Source organism: Guillardia theta, assembly GCF_000315625.1.
Source record: "Guillardia theta CCMP2712 unplaced genomic scaffold GUITHscaffold_70, whole genome shotgun sequence".
NCBI lineage: Eukaryota > Cryptophyceae > Pyrenomonadales > Geminigeraceae > Guillardia > Guillardia theta.
In genome coordinates, this window is record NW_005434604.1 from 51,568 (window position 1) to 72,604 (window position 21,037).

General features: G+C 53.3%; 3 protein-coding genes across 3 annotated transcripts; all 3 read right to left on the bottom strand.

Moving 5' to 3' along the window:
- Window positions 1-171: 171 nt before the first annotated feature.
- GUITHDRAFT_143002 (hypothetical protein) lies at window positions 172-3,029 on the bottom strand (the record flags this gene model as incomplete). Its single annotated transcript, XM_005826967.1, has 17 exons — window positions 172-285; window positions 336-451; window positions 670-724; window positions 904-955; window positions 1,207-1,402; window positions 1,461-1,479; window positions 1,530-1,681; window positions 1,730-1,778; window positions 1,827-1,880; window positions 1,991-2,029; window positions 2,074-2,129; window positions 2,177-2,215; window positions 2,267-2,426; window positions 2,475-2,540; window positions 2,594-2,689; window positions 2,736-2,923; window positions 2,981-3,029. The coding sequence occupies 17 exons, from the start codon at window positions 3,027-3,029 to the stop codon at window positions 172-174; spliced, it is 1,500 nt and encodes a 499-aa protein (XP_005827024.1).
- Window positions 3,030-15,589: 12,560 nt separating this feature from the next.
- GUITHDRAFT_113783 (hypothetical protein) lies at window positions 15,590-18,167 on the bottom strand (the record flags this gene model as incomplete). The annotated part of the gene is made up of 17 exons (XM_005826968.1): window positions 15,590-15,663; window positions 15,707-15,809; window positions 15,980-16,039; window positions 16,099-16,232; window positions 16,281-16,490; window positions 16,555-16,597; window positions 16,650-16,708; window positions 16,759-16,859; window positions 16,954-17,023; window positions 17,104-17,145; window positions 17,192-17,310; window positions 17,367-17,494; window positions 17,542-17,638; window positions 17,687-17,776; window positions 17,833-17,886; window positions 17,932-18,007; window positions 18,059-18,167. 17 exons carry the CDS (start codon window positions 18,165-18,167, stop codon window positions 15,590-15,592), a joined length of 1,569 nt encoding a protein of 522 aa, XP_005827025.1.
- A 560-nt stretch (window positions 18,168-18,727) lies between these two features.
- On the bottom strand, window positions 18,728-20,258 carry GUITHDRAFT_113784 (hypothetical protein; the record flags this gene model as incomplete). Its single annotated transcript, XM_005826969.1, has 4 exons — window positions 18,728-18,946; window positions 18,994-19,176; window positions 19,226-19,354; window positions 19,404-20,258. The coding sequence occupies 4 exons, from the start codon at window positions 20,256-20,258 to the stop codon at window positions 18,728-18,730; spliced, it is 1,386 nt and encodes a 461-aa protein (XP_005827026.1).
- Window positions 20,259-21,037: the final 779 nt, after the last annotated feature.

Genomic DNA, 21,037 nt, shown 5'->3' on the forward strand with positions numbered 1-21,037 from the left:
CCCCTCCCTCCCTCCCTCCCTCCCTCCCCTCCCTCCCCTCCCCCTCCCTCCCCCTCCCTCCCTCCCCTCCCTCCCTCCCTCCCTCTCCCTTCACCTTGTCCATCGACTTGCATGGCGTAGTCTGGGACTTCTGACAGTGAGCATTCTTCATGTCCTACCAGTCGCTGCGCTTCAAGTCAGGGAAAGAAGGAGAGGGGAGCGAGACAGCACGGTCGCGTTCATGCTGGCGGGGGCGAGGAAGGGATTGAACTTGCATATCGCTGCTCTGTCCTTGTAGTGGTCGATCTGGGGAGGCAAGTCATGCCTGCTCCTCTTCTTCCCCATCAGCAGCACACCTGTAGGAACAGATCGAGGTCTTCGTCCTCCGGAAAGCCGTTGACGCTCGCCAGGCCGACCCAGGAGGAGGAGACGACGCCTCCGCTCCAGCGCCAGTGAGGTTTGAAGGTTTCTGCTGCAGCAGCAGATCAGTCGGCAACATGCAGCTGCTCTTCCTCGCCTTGTGCGTCGGCAGGAAACAGCGGCAGGGCCTCGTCAAGGAGCTTGACCCTGCTCAGGTCCCGGAGCCCCTCCTCCTGCAGCTGAACTGCTCTCTCGGGATATGACAAGATTGCGTTGATCGTCTACAGAAGCGTCACCACAGCTCTTCGCTCTCATCCTCGAGTGTCTTACAGTTGTCTTCATCTCCTCCCCGAGCTCGCATGAGGGGCAGAACCACCTCAACGTCCTACGGGAGATCAAGGGTGAACATGTTCAAGTGACCGTGGAAGGAATCGAACTCCTCACCTCTCAACAAAATCGCTGCCAAGATGAACGCAGCCAGTGACAAAAGTGATAACGCTGCTCCTGCCAGGAGGACCTCTCTCGTTCAGTGCATGCGGACGTGACCGGAAACATCTCAGTCACCTCGTCTCTCGCAAGACCTTGTTCAGCGATGCCCCGATGTTTGAACAATCCACTGAATTCACCGTGTAAGACCAAACAGAGGATTGGCCTCCTCAACGTTTGAAAACAAATACCTACGACAACGTTCACGGTAGTCAAATCTCCCCTGATCACTTCAGCCTCCTCTTCCGAGCATGCCGAGAAGAAAGCCTCCCATGAAGTTTTCTTTCCCTTGCCTACTGTCTGAGCTTGCAGAGAGGACAAGAGGCTGTAAGACACGGTAAGTCAGTTGAGCAATCCCACCCCGGTCGTCAGTAGCATCACCTTTCTACAGCTGATCGGCTCCTCGTGAAGCCTCCCAACGGCGGCACGATGAAGCTGATGGAGTGGAGCTTGTGGCGGAGGAGGTCGAAATTCTCGTACGGATGCTTCACCATCTCGCTCGGTGGGTCGAAGTCGGGGATCACGTGCCATTCGTGCAGCATCCTCAAAGCGCCGATCTCAGCAAAGTAGCCGTAACCTTGCCAAGGGCGTCAAGGGTGGAGGTCGGGTTCAGAAAGACAGGAACAGGTTCACACCTTTCTCCTCGAACCATCCCTGTGAGACGCGTCACAACCCACTCCAACAGCAGCAGCACAGCACGCAACCTCCAGGATTGGGATCCTCCAGTTGTCCAGCTGCTCGAAGAGCCCGGGAGTGAAGAAGTCGGAGTACCCGTCGAACCAAGAAGAGGGAACAGTCGCTACTCGCTCGCCCACCGTGTCCAGGGAGCCCGAGTACCGCACGTTGATCTCTCCTGCTGCTCGTCAGCTGGACAGGTCGCAGTCAGTCCTCAGGCAATAATGACCTATCGGCTTGTCCGGGAGCTGAATTCTTTCAAAACACTTGTACCAGGCCTGTCATGTTCTACATGTTCAACTGATATTCGTATACCTCGATGCTACCTGCTTGAGAATGAAATTTCTCCAATCAACGAATTGAAAGTGTAGGAGACCAATCTGTTCATGCAATTCAATATACCTCCTTCACACACCTGCTCTTTCTCTGCTAATCCTCTCTCCATCAAACTCCCTGACGCACTGCCTGCCCTCTCCTCTTCTCAAATCACCTCGATGTCTCTCAGCAAAACACTCCCTCGGAACAGCTCCTGCAATGAAATCAGCCTCTCATCTCACTTATGCGCATCTCTACCTCTGGAATCCGACGGGTGTGAATGAATTCTCCCTCATACCAGGAAGTCCCATCATCTGAATCTTATCTTCAGCCTCCCTCCCCTTTCTCCCCCCTGCGCTACCTCGGAAGATACAAGGCATCATTTGCGATCCCAGCACCTCTGCCATGACTGTGAAGTGAGAAAATTCCCATACAGCTCCTCCTCATGTACCATGAACGATTCCCTCCCCGTCATACAGCCGGTCTATCCTGCGCGGCTCGTCAGCTCCGCAAGCACGCCTGCACACCGAAGAGGAGGGCTGAAAATCTTGCCTGTAGTACTGTGTGCTCTTCCATAGCTGGATCCAGTGCAGTGCTATGTTCTGGCCGACCTGTCAAGTTGTATCATGAGAATCATCCCAGGGCAGAGCTTGAAGAACCTCGAGGGAAAGAATCTGCTTCCTCAGCTCGTCATCCTCTGCAAGGTTTGCTGTGAACGCCTCGTCCTACACCTTGCGGTCATCATATGAACAAGCGCCAGAGCACGCCTGGATCCAACCGCGTCCAGCACGATGAAGTGTGTCCCCCCTACATCCCTCCCTGCCTCCAGCAGCATGTTGCGATCTGCAGTCTCGTTGCGTGACCAGCTGCCATCCTTGTCGATAGCATCAGGAGGGTCAGGACTCTTCCAAGTCAAGTACCTTGGTGATAATCCTTTCGACCCTACAGTCGCTTGCAAGGGACCTGACGACCTCAACCGTCCGGTCATCGGAGGAGTCGTCAAGCACGACGATGGAGTCGGTGAAGGCTGCGAGAGCTTGGAGGCAGAAGCCGATCCTCCTCTCCTCGTTCCTCACAGGAACCAGCCCCACGATCTTGAAAACTTCATCTGCATGCAAAATCACAATCATGAACAAGTCAGAAGTCGTCTTCATCCACAACGTACTGGCAGCTTTTATTGTTCTTCCTCTGCCACGGCATTCCTTCCTCATCATCCTTTGCCTCGTCCTCCTCGTCCTCTTCGTCCTCCTCGTCCTCCTCGTCCTCCACCCTTAAATCCTTGCTTTCATAGTCGTCCTCGTTCATCCCTTCCTCCTCAACTTTCACATCTTCCTCTTCGTCCTCCCCATCCTCATCGTCCTCGTCCTCGTCCTCGTCCTCGTCCTCGTCCTTCTTCGCTTCCTTCTCCGCCTTCTTCTTCCTCACCTTCGCTAGCGACTGCGCATACCGCCAACACCACAACGACCAGCGGGCGCATTCACCACCCTCATCCCCGCTCAACCTCCGGTCCAGGCTCCGGTCTGGCTCCGGTGCTGAGGCCCGGCTTTGAAAGCCTCAGTGAGTCCCGGGCCCGGGCTATCCGGGCTGCCACGGGTGTTCATCTCCACGACCGAGTGTGCGATCAGGACCATGTCATCGGGAAATGACAAGTTGATGGGATGTTAAGGTGGATTTTCTTTTTCCAGTCATTTAAGATATCTAAAGACTAACAAAACGCCGAGACTAAAGGCAGAACAACCTAGCAACGAGCTCACTGGCATGCCGTGATGGCTGAAAAAGCCAAAGACGCCACGACACGCTAGAGCCGGCCATGGTTCAAACCCTTCCCAACCTGTACGCGAACGCCTGGGGGGAGGAGCGAGGACAAGTCATGCTCTTGTCTTGCCCAGGTAACGTTTGCTTGCAGATATTGCGCAAGAATGTTTTCTGCTGCAAAAGTTGGATAGGCAAGTGGAAGAAGGTGCCTTCAATATCTGAAATGGGTAAAACACTCGTCCTGGAGTAGTAGCCTACTTGAGGTGGTCGCCTCCATGCCTTCTGGAAGCTCACCCACCCTGCCTACTTTCACCAAGTAAAACTTTTGTGCTGCGGAACAGGCGGATGAATCATTTTTGTGAGCTCCCTCGTTCTTTCAAAGATGTGTTGTTTCTCTCCCCATGTGAAGGGGCAGCCTTTGTTACTGGCTGGCTTGATTCGAATCCCTAGGTATTTAAAGCACTTCGTCGGTGGTAGTTTCACAAACTCCTTGCCGAAGAACTAGATCATCATGTGGCCACTTAGAGCAATGTGAACACTTCCTCTCCGACCCTGCAAGGCCCAGGCTCGAGTCAGCTGGGAAAGAGCTGGGGGGTTTTGCAAGAAGCACCTCATACTCTGAGAGGACCTCATGGAGGGAGGGCCCTCGTCGCCAGAGGCAGGAGCTTGTCTCTGCCCCTCCGTGCTCTGATGAAGATGATGATCCAGCGCTGCCCGCGTGCCGAAGCCCATGCCGCAGGTGCACTAGGAAGAGATCAGTTGTTGTTGTTGATGATGATCATGAAGACGGAGACAACGACGATGATGAAGATGAGAAGATCGTGAGGAGGAGCAGGAGAGAGAAGGAGGCAGGGAGTGAGTGTGAGTGAGGGAGTCAGGGAGGGAGGGAGGGAGAGAAGAGGAGGAGGAGTAGTGGGAGGGGGATGAGAAGGACTAACTTCGAAGGGAGACCAGCCGAGCCCTTCTGCCCGAGCGGAGTGAACGATTGGAGCCGGACTGTCAGTCAGGCCCTGTTGAAAGCGACGAATGAGTGCAGGAGGAGGAGGAGAAGAAGAGTTTGGAGAGTTGACCTTCTCCTGGGACTCGATGCCCGAGCTGAGAACATGGGCAGGAGGACGAGGAGGAGGAATGGCCGGCTTCTGATCGTAGTGCGGAATGAGCGGAGGAGGAGCAGGGGCTGGGGGAAGAGCGTTGATGAAGTGGACGTCGGCAAAGTTCTCCTGGGAAGGATGTCAAGATATGAGTCAGTGTGATGGGGAATATGGAGCAGTAGTAGGAGGAGGAGCACTAGACAAGGAGGAGTGAAGGAGGAGCAGTGAAGGAGGAGGAGCGAAGGAGAAATGGAGGAAAGAAAAGGAGAAGAGCATACTCTGAGATGCTTGATGGCATCGACCTGGAAGACGACATCTCTTTCTGAAACCTGTTGGAGCCATTTGATGAGATCTCGAGTAAAGTTGTGGAAGAGAAGGAAGGGGAGGAGGAGTGGCAATGATGAGATGTGACATAGTGAGGGGAAGGAGAAAAGAGGGGATAACAAGGTGCTCTCGCCATCTTTTGCGCTGTTGACACGATCACGTCCTCGTCCGCTTTTAGCTTTCTTGACATCTGACCAACAGCAGGTGAGAAGAGGAAAGGCAGCACAAGAGGAGCAAGAGGAGCAAGAGGAGCAAGAGGAGCAAAAGCAGAAGGAAGCGGAGCAGGAGGAAGAGGAGGAGGAGGGAGAGGAGAAGGAGGAAGAGGAGAAGAACAAGCGGAAGGGAGACGAGAGAGGAGGAAGGGAGAGGAGTAACCTGGACTGAGAGCTCCTGCACTGCTACTTCACATTTCTTGTTCATCGTCATTTCTTCCTCCCGCAACGCCTGAAGACGGAGAGAGAAGGTAGAGGAAGTGAGAACAGTGAAGGTAACCAGAGAAATGCCCAGAGATAGTCAGATAAGCGAGGAGAAGAGGAGGAGGGAGATGTGGAGATCGGGAAGTCAAGAGGAAGAGGAAGTTGTGGATAGAGAGGAGAGGAGAAGAGGGAGAAAGAGGACGGGGAGAGAGGAGAGTAGTAAAGGTGAGAAAAGTCAGCAGGTATGAGTGTGAGGAGGAAGATTAGAGTTGGCGAAGTTGCTTACTATCTGCAGGTTTTGATTCATCTTGCGCTTTATCAGCTTCTCGTGTTGCCTGAGATCGAAGTCAGTCCCTCAGGAGGATCAAGGGGAGGAGGAAGAAGCGGAAGAAGAGGAAGAAGAAGATAAGGAGGAGCAAGAAGAGGAAGAAGAGGAAGAAAAAGATAAGGAGGAGCAAGAAGAGGAAGAAGAGGAAGAAGAAGATAAGGAGGAGCAAGAAGAGGAAGAGGAAGAAGAGGAAGAGGAAGAGAAGAGGAAGAGGAAGAAGAGGAAGAGGAAGAGGAAGAGGAAGAAGAGGAAGAAGAAGATAAGGAGGAGCAAGAAGAGGAAGAGGAGGAAGAGGACGATAGGGAGTCGGATGCGAGAAGGATGAGCTGCTAGAGTGGGGCGAAGAACGACCTCCATTCCTTCTCCCACTCAGAGTACGCCAGGAGCTCTTGCTCGACCTGGTGCTTCTCCTCCTGCGCCTTCAGGAGCTGCGAAAGGCGATGCCATGTCAGAGGCAAGTCAAGAGAACGACAGGAGGGGAGGAGGAGGATGAGGAGGGAGGAAGATAGACAGAAAGAGAGAGGATGACGCGGATAGAGCGAGAGAAAGGAGGAGGATGTCTTGGAGGACATTGGTAGTGGAGAGCGAACAAGGGATCTGATGAAGGAGGGAAACACGAGGAGGGGGTGGGATGGGGGGAAGAGAAGGTTGTAGGGAGCAGCGAAGAGGGCCGAGGAGTCTTCACCATCTCCTGCAGCTGCTGTTTCTCCTCCTGCCACCTCAGCAGCATGTTCTGCATCCGCAGAGACTCTTGCGCCACCACAATCTCGCGGTTCTGCTGTGCGCTGCTCAGCCCCTTCCTTGCTATGGCGAGCGCTTCTTTGAGCATGGCCGGCGACATTCTCCTCAGGAAACTTGACTGTGAGCTCTCCTCCACCATAGTCTCTTTCGTCCTCGTCGGCAGCACCATGCTGGTGGTGCGGAGGAGCGGGGCAGTGCCATGGAGGACGCGGGGGGACTTGGAGGGACCGACGGACTTGGGGCTGTCGATAGGAGGACGAGAGAGGGGGAGGCTGGACATGGTCCTGGAGAAGGTCGGGCCCGGGGAGGGGATGGAGAGCTTGCGCTCGAGCATGCGGAAGGAGGTGGAGGCAGAGGAGATGGTTCTCTTTAGGGCCTCCTGCCTGCTGGTGGGAGGCTGACGCATCTGGACCTCCTCCTCCTCCTCCTTGAGCTCCATCGGGATCATGGCGACGAGCTGGGCGAGCAACTCGCAGGCGTGAAGCTTGTCGTCCATGTTCTCGTCGATCAGCCTCATCGTCTCCAGCACTCGCTGCTCAAGGAGGGAGCACTGAACCGCGTGCTCCTGCTCCCTCCTCTCCCTCTTGCCGTGCAGCTCCGCGATCTCTCGCATGAGCTGCTCCATCTGGTCCTGCGTCTCCTTCTCCTTCCTCCTGCGATCCTCCTGCTGCTCGTCGAACAGCGCTTGCAAGCACGCATAGTTCTCGCTCCCCTGCGCTATCCTCCTCTCCCTCTCCGCCAGGCTCATCGAGAGTTCTTTCACCTCCTCCCGCAATCGCTCGTTCTCCTCCTCCACCGCTCGCCACCTGCTCCTCTGGTCATGCTAGCAGGACTCGATTTGTCCCTCACCTCTCCTCCCTGACTCGCCGCTGATCGCCTGCCTGTCCCTCCTGCCCTCCTCTGAGACCAGGACCAGCACTTGCATCCTCCAGCCCCCCGTGAGCTCTGGCGGAGACTTTGACGAGGCTGGTCAGGTGATGGTTCCTTGTCTTGAGGTCCCAAACTTCAGCCAGCAGAGCTTGCAGCGAGTCTGCCGCCTCCTCGTTCTCCTTCTTCAGCACCTCGTTCCTCCTCTCGCACCCCTTACCCGCACGCGTGAGCTCGGAACGCTGTAGGGAGGAGGGGGACGAAGGGGGGAGGAGCAGTAGAGAGGAGGCGGCATGGAGGAGGAGGGGAGTTCATCGGCAGACCTGCAGTTTGCTCTGCTGCAGCACGAACTCGTCTTCGAGCTTCTTTTTTGCCGCCTTCGTCTCCTTGTACTGCTCGTCGAACAGGTCAAGCTTTGACTTGCACGCAGCAAGCTCCATGCCCTGCGGAGAAAAATTCAAGGGAGGATGAAAGGGAGGATGAAAGGGACGATGACAGGGAAGAGTGGGAGAAAGCGTGGGAGAGGAGGAGGTGAAAGAGGGAGGAGGGCGGGTAAGTGAATGCAGGAGAGGGATGAGAAACGGACCAGCCTGCTGTTCTCATGCTCTAGGATTGCGATTCTTTCTTCCCAGGAGGTAGTCGTGTTCGCGATCATCTTGTGCTCTGAAGAGCTCTTTGAGATCGATTGCAGTCGCGCTTTCGCATCCTTCAGCTCGATCTGAACAGCAGCGAAGGCAGGAGTCAGTGAAGCGAGGAGGAGGCGGAGGAGGAGGAGGTTGCGGAGGAGGAGGAGAAGGTGGTGGAGGAGGAGAAGGCGGAGGAGGAGGAGAAAATAAGGAATGCATGATGAGGAGGACAGGGCGGAAGGGTCGACGGCGGCGATGGCAGAAGTAGGAACGTCAAGGTCAGGAGGAGAAGGAAGGAAACTTTCTCTCGCTCTCACTCTCGCTTGTTCAAGTTCCTCCCTCAGGGAGGTCTCTTGCACCCTGGACATCTCATCCTTGTGAGCGAAGGTCTCGAGGTCTCCCGCCATCTTGGAGGAAGCAGGTGAGGAGCAAGCAGGGAGGAAGGGATGAAAGTTACTCGCTGGACGATCTCTTGCTGGGATGCGAATGCCTGGAGTTGCCGCAGCTGCTCCGTTGCCGACTTCATCGCCAACTTTGACGAGAGAGCAGCGTCAAGGGTTGTCAAGAAACAGGGAGAGGAAGAGGGAGGAGAAAGGGGGAGGAGGGAGAGATGGAATAGAGGGAGTGCGGGAGATGAAGACAGAAGGAAGGAAAGAGAGACGGATTATGGATGTATGGATGGAGGGCAGGAGGGAGAAGATAGGGCAGGAGGGAGGATCTTCTCCCTCTTGCCCTCCTTCCTCCCTCCTCTACCCCGTCCTTCCTCCCTCCTCTACCCCGTCCTTCCTCCCTCCTCTTCTCCCTCCTCCCTCCTCTACCCCGTCCTTCCTCCCTCCTCTTCTCCCTCCTCCCTCCTCCCTCCCCTCCTCCCTCCCTCCTACCTCGGCATCGTTGAGTTTCAGTTGCAACATGGAGTTTTGCTGCCAACAGGATGAGCTGCAGCAAGGGTACCTCTTCTGCATCTTTCACCTTCATCAGCTCGTCCATCTCCCTCTGCCGCTCTGTGAGAAATTCCCTGTTGCAGTGCAGAAAATCAGCTCCAGCCTCCTCCTCCCCTCCCCTCCCCTCCCCTCCCCTCCTCTCCCCTTCCCTCCTGTCTCGTCGTCTTCTGCTTCTCTCCCCTTCCCTCCTGTTCTATCCTATGCTGTCCTCTCTCCCCTCGCATGCTCTGCTCTGCTCTCTCCTCCCCCTCCCTCCCCCTACCGTGAGTTCATCAGCTCGCTCTCAGCAGCAGACAACGTCGCCATCCTCTCTTCCATTCTCCTCATCTTCTTCAGGCATCGCTCCTGTCCTCGTCGTCAGCTCAGAGCGTGCGAAGGAGCAGCAGCGACCAGATCCGATCGCATCTCCTCCTGGTCTGCTCGCGCAGCTGCCTCGCTCTCCTTAGCCAGGTTGCAGTCGTCGATGGCCTTCTCGAGCTGATGGGAGCAAAGTGAACAACAAGACAGGAAGGGAAGGTAATGGTTGAAGGAGATGAGAACGAGTGAGTACAACCATGACAACAAGAGGAGATTTCACATGAGAAAAACAGAAGGGAAGACGCGAAAACAACAGCAAGAACGATATTTCAGCAAACATGAGTATGAGACAAGAATGTTTGAGCAACACACAGACATCGAGGCAAGAAACATCTGCTACCATCTCTGACGATCGTGCAAGCTCTCTCTCAAGCTCCTGGTGCTTCTGCAGCTGCGGCCTCACTCGGTTGAGCTCCGCCTCAAACCTCTGCCCATCAACCACAACGATGTCAGAAACGATTGACGGATGCTTGCCTTGCTCTAGTCTTCTGCCCCTCTCTGCTCCGCCCTGCCCTGCCCGCCCTGCCCTGCCCTTCTCCCTCTTCGCTTCACTTATGATCTCCTCTTTCTCTTTTCCTCTCTTTCTCTCTGTCTCTGTCTCTCTTCCTCTCTCTCTCTCTCTCTCTCTCTCTCTCTCTCTCTCTCTCTCTCTCTCTCGCATCTTCCTCCCCTTTCTTCTCTCCCTCTTCTCTCACAGTTGCATCCACAGCTCGATCTTCAATCTCCTGCAGTATTGAATCAAATCGACGAGCAAGAACTTAAAATTCTCCTCACATTCTCAAACTCCTTCAGCCTCTCGACCGCCTTCTGCCGCTCAGCCTGCAGGTCCGAACTGAAAGCATGAACCGTCCAGTCAGGTTGCTGCTGTTGTCGAACAGATGAGAGATTTAATCTCACCGGATCTTGTGGTTGTCTTGGCGAAGACGGAGAACCTTTAGCATCATCGTCATCGTCATCATCATCATCGCCATCATCATCATCATCGCCATCATCATCATCATCATCGCCATCATCATCATCATCATCGCCATCATCATCAACATGATAGTCATGATTTGTCAATGCCATCTCTACCATGATCATGATGATCGCCATCATTATCATCCCTCTCATTTTCATCATCACCATCATGATCATCGTCACAAAAGTCGTCGATGACGTTATCATCATCGTTTCCATCAGCAATCTCCCTCCAACAAGAAACTTACATCATCCCTCGCTCGCATCAAGGCTTCATAAGCGTTGTCTCGTTCCAGCATGGCCTGTCCTCCACTCTCAGGCTCTTTCCCGACGATTCTTCCATCACCTTCTTGTTCTCTGAAATCTGCAACGACAACCTTTCCTCTAGCGCCTGTCGCCATTTGAGACGACCGGAAGGGCTGGAGGGGGAGGACGGGGAGGAGGAGGAGGAGGGGAAGGAGGAAGGGGGGGGTCCATGAAGTCACCTGGATCACTCCAGCCGCCTTAACTTTGTGCTGATAGAAGTTCTCCTCGGTCTGTTTGCACCTTGTTTCCGCTTCCTGCAAGACGGCTGACTGAGCAAAAGTCCTGTGAAATACACCAACCTCTCCTCCTGCTCCTGCTCCTGCTTCTGTCCCTCACTTCTCCTCTCCTCTATCCCTTTCTCCTCCTCCTCGCTCCTCCTCCTCCTCCTCCTCGCTTCTCCTCTTCATTCTGGCCTTTCGTCATCATTCTCTTCCTCCATGACCTCCAACTTCTCGGTGAGCTCGTAGACTTTGGCTGACGTTTGCACGCGGACTTCAGTCTCTCGTGAAGCCATCCATTGCAAAGTGTCGTTTTGCTTCCTCAGGCGCAGATTTTCCTGCAGATAGACAGGAGGGAAGAGGGGATGGGAGGGGAGGGGAGAGGAGAGAAGGGGAGAGAGGAGAGGAGAGGAGAGGAGAGGAGAGGAGAGGAGAGGAGAGGAGAGGAGAGGTGGAGAGGAGAGGAGAGGAGGGGAGATGGGAGTAGAGTAGAGGGGAGGAGGATCGTAAGATTACATAACACGTGAAGCATTTCTCGCACATCAAGAACGGTTGAATGTTGCATTCCAAAGTTCATCGCGTTTGCTGAGAAGTTCTCCTGCGAGCAAGTGAGAGCAGCGAGTGGAAATACAAACTCCTTCCACCTCCTTCGTCTGCTTGAGAGTCTCTATGAGAGAAATTTGCTGCTCACTTTCCAGCTTGCGACGGGCAAGCTGGGTTTCAAGGTCCTGACGGGAAGTCAGGGAGGGAGAAGGAGGGAGGGAGGAAGCAATGCTGGGAGGGAGGTTGAGTAGGGTAGAGAGGGAGACGGAAGGGGGAGAGTAGAGAGGATAGGAGAAGGGCTGAGAGAGAAAGAGGAGGATGTAAAAACAGAAGTAAAGGGAGGAAAGGGCCCCTTGTGCCGCAGTCAGGAGGGAGGGCAGGAGAGAGAGCATGCATAGCGAGCGAGGTACTAGAACAGCAGGGGCAAGAAGATCAGGAGTAAGAGACCTTCACTCTCTCCCTCGCTCTCTCCGTGTCCTTCAGCATACTTGACTGCAGCAGCACTCGCCGGTCAGAGCACGCTACAACACAGCAGCAGCAGCAGCAGCAGCAGCAGCAGCAGCAGCAGCAGCAGCAGCAGGTCCTCTAGCAAGCAGGATCGACTGGTCTCTCCAGGAGTGTCTTGCCTGCATTTGGACGGCACTCCTCAGCTGATCTTCGAGCTGCGCGATGCGGCGGTGGGAGAAGTCGTCCTGGTTCGACTTGAGCTCCCTCTCGTGCCGCGCCTTCATCCCCTCCATGTCCCTCGTTAGACTGTCTCGCTCCTCCTTCAGCTCCTGCTGGGAGCTCAACGGCCAAGACGCCATCATCGGACGGCAAGCTCACCTCGTAGCGCGATCGGAGGATGTTGAGCTGTGACATGAGGCTGGAGCGATCCTCGGAAGAAGACTGAAGGACCGGCGCCACGGCCTCCTTAACGATCTCATACAGCTTTTCTTTCTGCTGGTTTCGAGTAAGCTGCAAGCTCAAGATCATGTCGTCTGTCATGATGTTTTTGGTCCTGAAAGTCGAAGACCAAGATAAGTGGACCGCAAACAAGAAGAGAAGGAGGAAAGATTGGAGGAAGGGAGGGAGGGAGGGAGGGAGGGAGGGAGGGAGGGAGGGAGGGAGGGAGGGAGGGAGGGAGGGAGGGATGGAGGAGGATCAGGTATCTTTGACGGAGAGTTTAAAGGTCTCACTGCTCCAGCGGGCTTTGGAAACCAACGTGAACTCCTTGCATCAATCCGTTTCTTGCAAGTCCCTCGTCCTTCCTGCCCATCGCTCCATCCTCCCGAAGATTGCTCTGCAGCCCGCGTATCGAGATCTTGTTCACCGGATACATGGGTGCCCCTTGGAACGGATGCGACGAAGCAGGCGCCTCCTGCGTTTTCGTGCTTCAGTCTTCTGCTGCTCTGGCCCTCAAGAACGACACACCTGAGGGACGTCTTGGGCAATGAGCTGGGGATGAAGTTCGTTCAGCAACCTGTCGATCTCTTCATCGAGCCCGGTGCTTCCAGAGCTTGCGGAATTGGTCAGAGGAGGGAAGAAAGGGAGGAAAGGGAGGATATGTAGTAGAGGGAGGAGAGGATCGAAGTTGCCAGAGCGATGAAGAAATAGCTTCACACGGGTTCAATGCAATCAAAGGGAATGGAAGATTTCGTCAACCTCAAGTCACCAACATCATCATTTGATCGTCACGATCGTGATACACGTTCGTTCTCACCTCAGCCTATACTGCATCGCATCCTGAGTCATGATGCTCGACGAGCCGCTCGACCGCACGTCAAAGTGGTTCTCATGTCCCATGACCATGTTGTGCGAGACGTTCCAGCCCTCCCTCTCCATCTCGTTGGCAGCCGGCGGGACGGCAGGAGCAGCACGATAATCCATCAGCCCCCTCGGAATCCGCGAGAACGTCGGGCCCTGGGCATACCCGCCCTTGCTGCGGAGCTGCTCGAGATCGTCCTCAAGACGCATCCTGTCTTCCTCAATCTGATGGAGGAAGCATGAGAAAGGATTGGGATAAAGGAGATGCAGAAAGAAGGGGGAGGACGGGGGATGGGGAGGCAGGTCAGAACGGCAGACTCGATCTCCTTTCCTCCTCTTACCTGACGTCTGGCTGCGCTCATCGCATCCTCAGGCAGCCCCTGTTGATCTCTTTTGACCTCCTGTGACGACAAGGGCGTGTTTGACCGGGAGGTCAGTTTGTGAACCCCCGAGTTGTAGAGCAGGTCCTTGGAAGACAGAAGATCTTTCACGAGACCCTTGAAGTCATCGAAGTGAAGCAACCTAAGAGTAACAATGGAGATCAGTGAGGTAAAGACTTTGGAATGCAATCCCATGGAAACAACAATCAAGACATGGTTTCAAGAAAGCACAGTAGTTTCAAGAAAGTTTCAAGAAATCACAACCTGAACCTCCATACCGCATTTATCAAAGGGTTCAACACAGATTTTGAATCAGAATTGCATTCATGCATGGAGGTAGGGACATTCTGCAAGATCACCGTTTCTCCCGATCAAGCTTTGGGTTGCTGTTGAAGGCTTTCACTGCATCTTCATCGGTTATCACCTGCGGAAGCAAGTTCTTGATTCTCAGCAGCTCCATGAACTGATTCTGATTGATGAAAGAGCTGTATCGGTTGACTTGAGGAGCTGATGACGACCTTTGAACGTTGACCATGTCTGCACCTCGAGTCTCGCTGTAAAATCCTCCACCCCCATATCCATTGCTCATGCTTGCGCCTGCAAGGTTTTCGGCATTTTTGTGCAAAATTGCCTCAGCCTGGCTTGTGATGCCATTGTTAAGAGGCTCACGTGTGAAAGTTTCTGCAGCATGTGCGACTTCATTCAGACCCTGCTGAGCGCTATCCGCTGTTCCATCCTTCTGTTCAAAGGTGTTCAACAGGTTGAGGAAATTCATCCTCCTCTGATGCTTTTCCTCCGCACTCCTTCTTACCATTGATTCAGGCCTGCTACTCCCACTCTCATCAGACATCCGCTGTGCAGTTTTCATAGCACTTCTTTCATCCATTGCAGCTTGCGCTGGCGCCCCCTCCATCCCTTCTTGCTCCATTCTGTCCTCCTCTGACAACCAACTCTCGTCCAAGGAGCTCAGTCCGTGATCCTCGGAGTACCCGCCCGCTTCCTCTGCCATCATCGCAGACATTGATCTGTTGCCCTCCTCAAGACGAGCTCGGAGAGTTGTTCCCTTCTCCGTCAGTTCTTTACCATGCCATCGTTTTGGTTGAAAAGCGTCAAAAAAAAACTAAAAAAACAATCGATCGAGTCAAATTCACTTGACAGGGACTAAAAAAAACCTGCCCGGGCCGGTTTAGTTAGAGGAACCCTGATAACACCAGGTTTAAGTTCAAGAGGTTTAGTCTTGCTTTGAGTGAGAGGGGATGTGGTCACCTATGCTAGAAATAGCTCGGACCACCCCTGTGCTGTCAAAGTCAGTCGCGATGAGGGGTCATAGGAACCAGAGGAAAAAAAAGGTCTCCCGATTTAGCAAATTTGACTAGAACAGGGGGTAGGGTACAAATAAGATTGAATGGGGTGAGGGTGGTGTATATCCCGTTGGATTCAACGAAAAATAGTTTAGGTGAAGGGGGTATGTCTTGAAGAGTGGGGTCGAGGGGGTAGGGTGAGGAATATCTGCAAGGTAGGGTGGGGAGGCTGTTTTATAAGCCGAGGAGGGAGTAGCGGCGGCACAGACGAAAAGGTGAGAGCTGAAATTGCACGCTATGGCTCCCTCGATCGATGGAAGATTGTGAAAGTTTGTGAACCAATGGCTGTAAAACTGTGCAAGAAATGTGTGAAACTATCATATTCTTGTTCCTTTTCGATTTTTGTGGATTTCTTGCAATGTTTGATGTATCCATGTGGTTTGTGCACTGCGAATACTACTGCAATCACCTTGACTGACTTTTCCGTAGATGTTCGCTCTCCTTGCCATGACCATGCTCGATGACGTCAACACCATCAACACCTGGGCTGAGCCTCACAACGCCAATGGCATCACCCCCAACAGCGTCATCGACTCCAACGACGAGCCCCCCTGCAACAACCAGCAGCGCATGGCCGCCCGCGGATACTAAACGATCTGTGCAATAGCATCTTTTCCGATTTATTTAAAATGAAAGAATAATCACATTTGTTCTTTTATTCCTTGCAAACCTCTGATTCCTATTTCATTCTTCTGAAAATGATTTTGAGTGGGATGTTATTAAGATCGACATGAAAGAGAAGATTTGCATGGCAGTCTCAATTTAGAGCTCAGTGTACAGTTTGACGAAATGATGTTTTTCGCCTGCGACACTTTCACCCATATCCAAAACAAATTCGGTTTCGGGTTACCCATACATCGACCAACGCGCCATTGACAGCGAATCGATCTTGAAAACGATCAGAGGGTAACACAAAGATTCCTCTTATCACCTGCGAGCGGAAGGTAAACTGTTTCCATCTTCTCGCTGTCCTCGCATGCAACGTTGGTGATATTAAGCTTCTCGCAAATCTTTCCGTCCCCGTCGTAATGTATCTTGGAAGCCCATCAACAAACAATCCCTCAGGACACAGAAAGATACCTTGAAGAAACATGTATTCACCCAAGGGATTGAATAGCAGAGCCCTGATGGTACACCACAATGGTTCAGGGTTGGGAAGTGATGTGTTGGTGAAAGCAACCAACCTAGCTCTCCGTAAAGGTACCCGCCATCGACTGTGCCACTTGATGACTGGGAGGAAATGCTTGCTTGCATTCTGGGAAACCTGCAGGAGACAGCTGTCAAAACATTTTGGGGATCAGACGAGCAGCAGCACTCTGTTACAGTCGGCATGTACGAGCTGGGCTCAACGTGGACCACCAAAAACTCGAACTGAAGGAGTTTGGTGTGGATCTCAACGTTACCCTCGTAGTTGAAGTAGTAGAACATCAAACTCTTGCTCTTGTCATTCCAGATCCCTGCTAGTCGTCAGGTAGTCTGTTCTCATCGAAGATGAACACATGTACCATGCCCTGGGTCGACTTGTTCACCGGCTGAGAACATTAAGGAGGAATCTTGTCCTCCAATCTTTACGAGGTATTCGTCTGCATTCGTAGTCGCTGGGCCCACCATGGAATAGTACTGCAAGCCGCTGACTGTAAAACGCGTCCCTTGTTGGATCTGGAGTCGAATCATCATAGCAGCAAAACTGACGTGCGATTTACGATAGAGTCCGCCTTTAGATTGACGGTCAACTTATGATAGAATGCTGCAGCATGTAAGAAGAAACATGCTCAAGACCTTCAGTACCATCGAAGTCACAAGTTTCGCTCAATTCCTTGATCTGATTAGGAGTCATGGGACAGCAATTGTAAAGACTATTTTTTTTGACGAACCGGGAAGCATTCAAATGCAAGCAACCCAAACGGATCCTGGAGAGCGATGCTCTTGCCATCTTATCGCAGTCTCACTTGATGAAAAAGGATGCTTGGTGATGAACAATACCTATCAGAAGCAAGGGAGTTTCATGGAACTCCCTCGGATTCTCTGTGGGGTTGATGACGGAGAACTGGAAGCTGATCAAGGAAAGGTCCGCCCCTAAGTTCCTGCAAATTGTATCACAACAATCAAAGCAGCACGTCCATTTGTGCAGCACATGGAAACGCCCCGACGAGCTTGACTCTGTCCGTAGTTCCATACCGCATCCCCTTGGCTCCCTCCGACCAAGCTTGATGCAGATGCGCCAGAAAGGGGAAGCTCGGCAACGAACCTGTTCACGGATTGAGATGTGAATGAAATCTAGAGGGAGCCATATGTGGGCTCACCCGGGAGGAAGGGTATGCGCTAGACCGCCGAGCTCAACCTTGGCGCCCGATGAGATCGGAAGCTTGGCTGATTCCATCCTCAGAAAGGTCGGGAGTGAGTACAAGTTTCTTACACGCGATGATGACAGACAGAGTATTCAGCCCTCCACATTTCTTCGACGACTGACTGACCCAAGAGGTTGTCTTGGTCAGAAGGTTTGACAGAACCGTCTTGAAAGGCCCATCATTGCACCTGCAAAGCGTTGAGGCTGGTCGTAAACCGGCAACAGCTCTCAGAGGTTGAGGTACATCGCGGCATTGCAGGAAACGAAGTAGGCTGGGAGCCCGTTGAAGGCAGATGCCTGCATCTCGCCGACTTCGGCGCTGGGCTCTGGGTAGAACGAGGTCCTTGACTGGATTTGATAGTCTTGGAGGACCTTTCAGAAGCATGTCAGGGTAGAGCGATGTGAAGGCCAGCCCCGACCTCGTTCATGAGGAGAAACACCCGATCGCCCGACACGCACCCTCCTCGCTGCAGCCCATCGTGAAGGGTGGCGACGCATCGAAAGGTTGCAGGGCAGCTGAGGAGACGGAGCAGGCATCATGCAAGGCGCGATCAGCAGAGGCACCTCGACCTGATCATCTGCTGCGCGCCGGAGGAGGTGGAGAGGCTCTCGTTGTAAGTGGAGCAGTTCAACGTCTCGACCGCTCGGTTGCACCTGATGCTCTCGCACGTCAAGAACATCCCTCCACCCTCTCCCTTGCTCCGTCCTACATGTCCGCCTGGCAAACATAGTAGAAGAACCCGCCGGTGTAGGAGTATCCCGTCCTGCTTGCAGCATGAGGAGAGTCAGGCCGCCTGCCTCTCACTCACAGGTTTTGCAGGGACGCGTCGACACAGCCGTAGAGGGCTCCGTCCGGTCGGAATCGATAAAAGCATCCCAGTGCACCTGCAGTGGAGCCTGAGGAGGTTGCAGGCAGTCATGGCCGTGAGGACTCACACTCTACCGCCTGATCGGTTCCGTTGTAGCAGCTGTAGGCCTCAGAGACGCTGAGATGGCCGACGGCAAGGATGGCAAGGACAGGAAAGAGTCGGGAGAGTCGACCCATCGTTTCCAAGTGACAGAGGGAGCAGGAGCCGCCCTCAGATTGTTGACACTCCAAGAGGCAGGGGAAGGTCAACAGGATATGAGAGAGTGAAGGCAGGCAAGTGAGGACAGTTGATGAGAGTTAGGGAGCGGAGCAGGGAGGAAGTCAGTCCAGGTTGAAACGAAGGATGTAGCTAGAGGAGAGGGACGAAGGTCAACAAAGTTCTCAAGAGGTCAGGATGAGGATGAGGATGGGGATGGGGATGAGGATGAGGATGAGGAGATAGTGGTGCTGGTGGTGGTACTTGTGATGGAGCAGGAGGAGAAGGATGTAGTCAGTGGCCCGGAGGGTCAAGACATTCGCTGTCAAAGGGTTTGTCGAGAGATTTCAAATGTTTATTCAAATTGCCTTTGCAAGCTCTAAAATTCTGGAGAAATTTCAACTATTTTTCAAATCTTGCGAATGCGTCAATGGATGTGTTAGCAGCAGAGAGTCGAGCGACGGGGAGAGGAGTGAACCAAGTAAGAGAGAGAAGAGAGCGAGTGATAGGGATGAAACGTGTTTCAGGATGCTGTTTGAATTTATCCAAAATAGAACATAACGATGTCGAATACAAGAAGACCTGCAAGTACTATCGATCCCCACATTGCGCCACGAGTCATGAAGATGAAAGTTGAGACTCCAGCGGTCAAAACTGGCCCAAGCAAAATAAAGCCGATCCACGAGCCGGCATTCCAGCTCTTGCTCCATCCACCAGATTGTTGTTGTCCCTGCGATCTTTGAAACGCTTCATACTTTGCCTACATCACAGAAAGTCAAATTCTCTGCGAGAACAAGAGCTTCTTACCCTCATCCGTGGATCAAGCGCGTAAGGGTCATAAGTGACTGAGTCACTTGCACCAACCGACTCGCCCTCGCCCTCGCCCTCGCCCTCGCCCTCGCCCTCGCCTTGAGCTTCCCCCTCGCCCTCGCCCTCGCCCTCTCCCTCTGCAGGTTGTCCCCCCCAAGCTTGCTGTGCCTGAGCTTCTCTCTAAGATAGCACATGTCAGTCCAATAACCTGCAACTCCACAACGCTAACCTGGCTCTCTCTAATCTGTTCAGGATCGACGTTGGCGTTGGGCGGAATGACGTTTCCAAACACCACAGTGCCGTTGGGAGCATCTCCGTTTTCATCTTTGATCCAAGGCTCATTGTTCTCATCCATCCACTGACGCACAACATCAGATGAGAAGAACTTACACTAGATGTCACAATACCTTGAACCCATTGCATTGCGGTCCCACACAATGCTCCAGCTCCTGACCAGTGTGCGGATCGATGCTTCTGTCCAGCGACCAATACTCCTGGTATTCTGCAGGAGGAGCGTTCTTTGGTCCCACACCTTGATGAATCACTTGACCCGTTCTTAAGTCAACAACCTGGTCGCCCGCCATTCCCCAAGCATCGTCGCACTCTCTGCCGCTGCAGTAGAACGTCTTGTTCTGACCATCAATCTGCACCCGCATGGCTTCGATCTCGTCTGACTTCGCCTGCAGTGCATTGAGCTGTTTGTCACGGATCTTGGTGTATTGCACATCCCTGATGGCAAGCGGTCGATCGCGGAAGCCGATCCCCTCACCGAACTTTCCAAAAGTCCCTTCGGACGCGTTGATGGTGTTCTCTCCGAAAGCGCCTTCTCTGAACACTCCAAGAACAGGACCCTGGTGCTTCGAGACTTTTCCATCCGCAGTCACGTGTTTGTCTGACAGGCCGTGAACATGGATGTTAAGAGACTTGGGAATGACGCTCTCTCCGTCTGGATAGATGTACTTGGAAGGAACGAACTCGTCGTTGAGAGGGTCAGTGAGTGCGTCAACGTCAGCCTGCTCCTTAGCTTCATCTTCCAGCCTTCGGATACGCATGAGCCGCTTCTGTTCGTCCGTGTACTCTAGCGGCTGCCCCGTCCGTGCATCGACCACGAAGTCTGTGAACTGCCTCTGCTTGATGATCTTCTCGAACTGTTGGTTCTTCAAGTCTTCTGGAGTTGCTGCAGAGGAAGCAGTCAATGGCACCCCCGGGACAGACCCGTTTGCCATGGCAGCGTCGGACCGGTAAACCCATCCACGCCCCATTCCCGACCGAAGTGCATTCTCATCGACCTGCGGAGCAGGAGGCGATGCAAGTATCTGTACTCGATGTTTAACCAGAGCATTGTGAAGATTGAGCTGGTTTCTTCCGAGGGAGAGAAGGTTGACCGTTCCCATCCCCTTGTCGTGAGCAAGGAGGAAGAAAGTGGACTTAGCTACAAGAATTGAAATGATTGCAGGCAGAAAGAGATCAACCCTCCTCCTGAAAGGCCCTGGGCCCAATAGAGGGCTCAACTCCATCTGTCTTCTACTTCTTGGCAGGAAACGGAAACCTCAGATTCTCTCACCTGCGAAGGATGATTCAGACACACCTCTTGCACATGATGCATGTCGGATGTTCAACAGGATAAGTGTGAAGAGGAAACAGACTCGACCCATACCCAGTCAACATATCTCAGAATGCTAACAAATCTGAACGAGACTGGTGAACACATAACAATGCTAACACAACTGAACAAGACAGGTCAATATACACCAAAATGCTATAACAACTGAACAAGACAGGTCAATATACACCACAATGCTATGACAACTGAACAAGACAGGGACCCGCGCTCTCATCCGCGACATTTCATCACAATCCCTCACCTCGCCATGGCCATCGCGAACAGCCGCGACTGATGAGTAATTGTATGATACTCCCTGCAATCAAGGGGTAGGGGTACTTCATCACCCCACCATTTATCAATAATCAAAACTGTGCAGGACGGGTACTAGATGAAATTTTGATTTGTCTTATGAAGTCCTGGACTTACGGCGGCAGG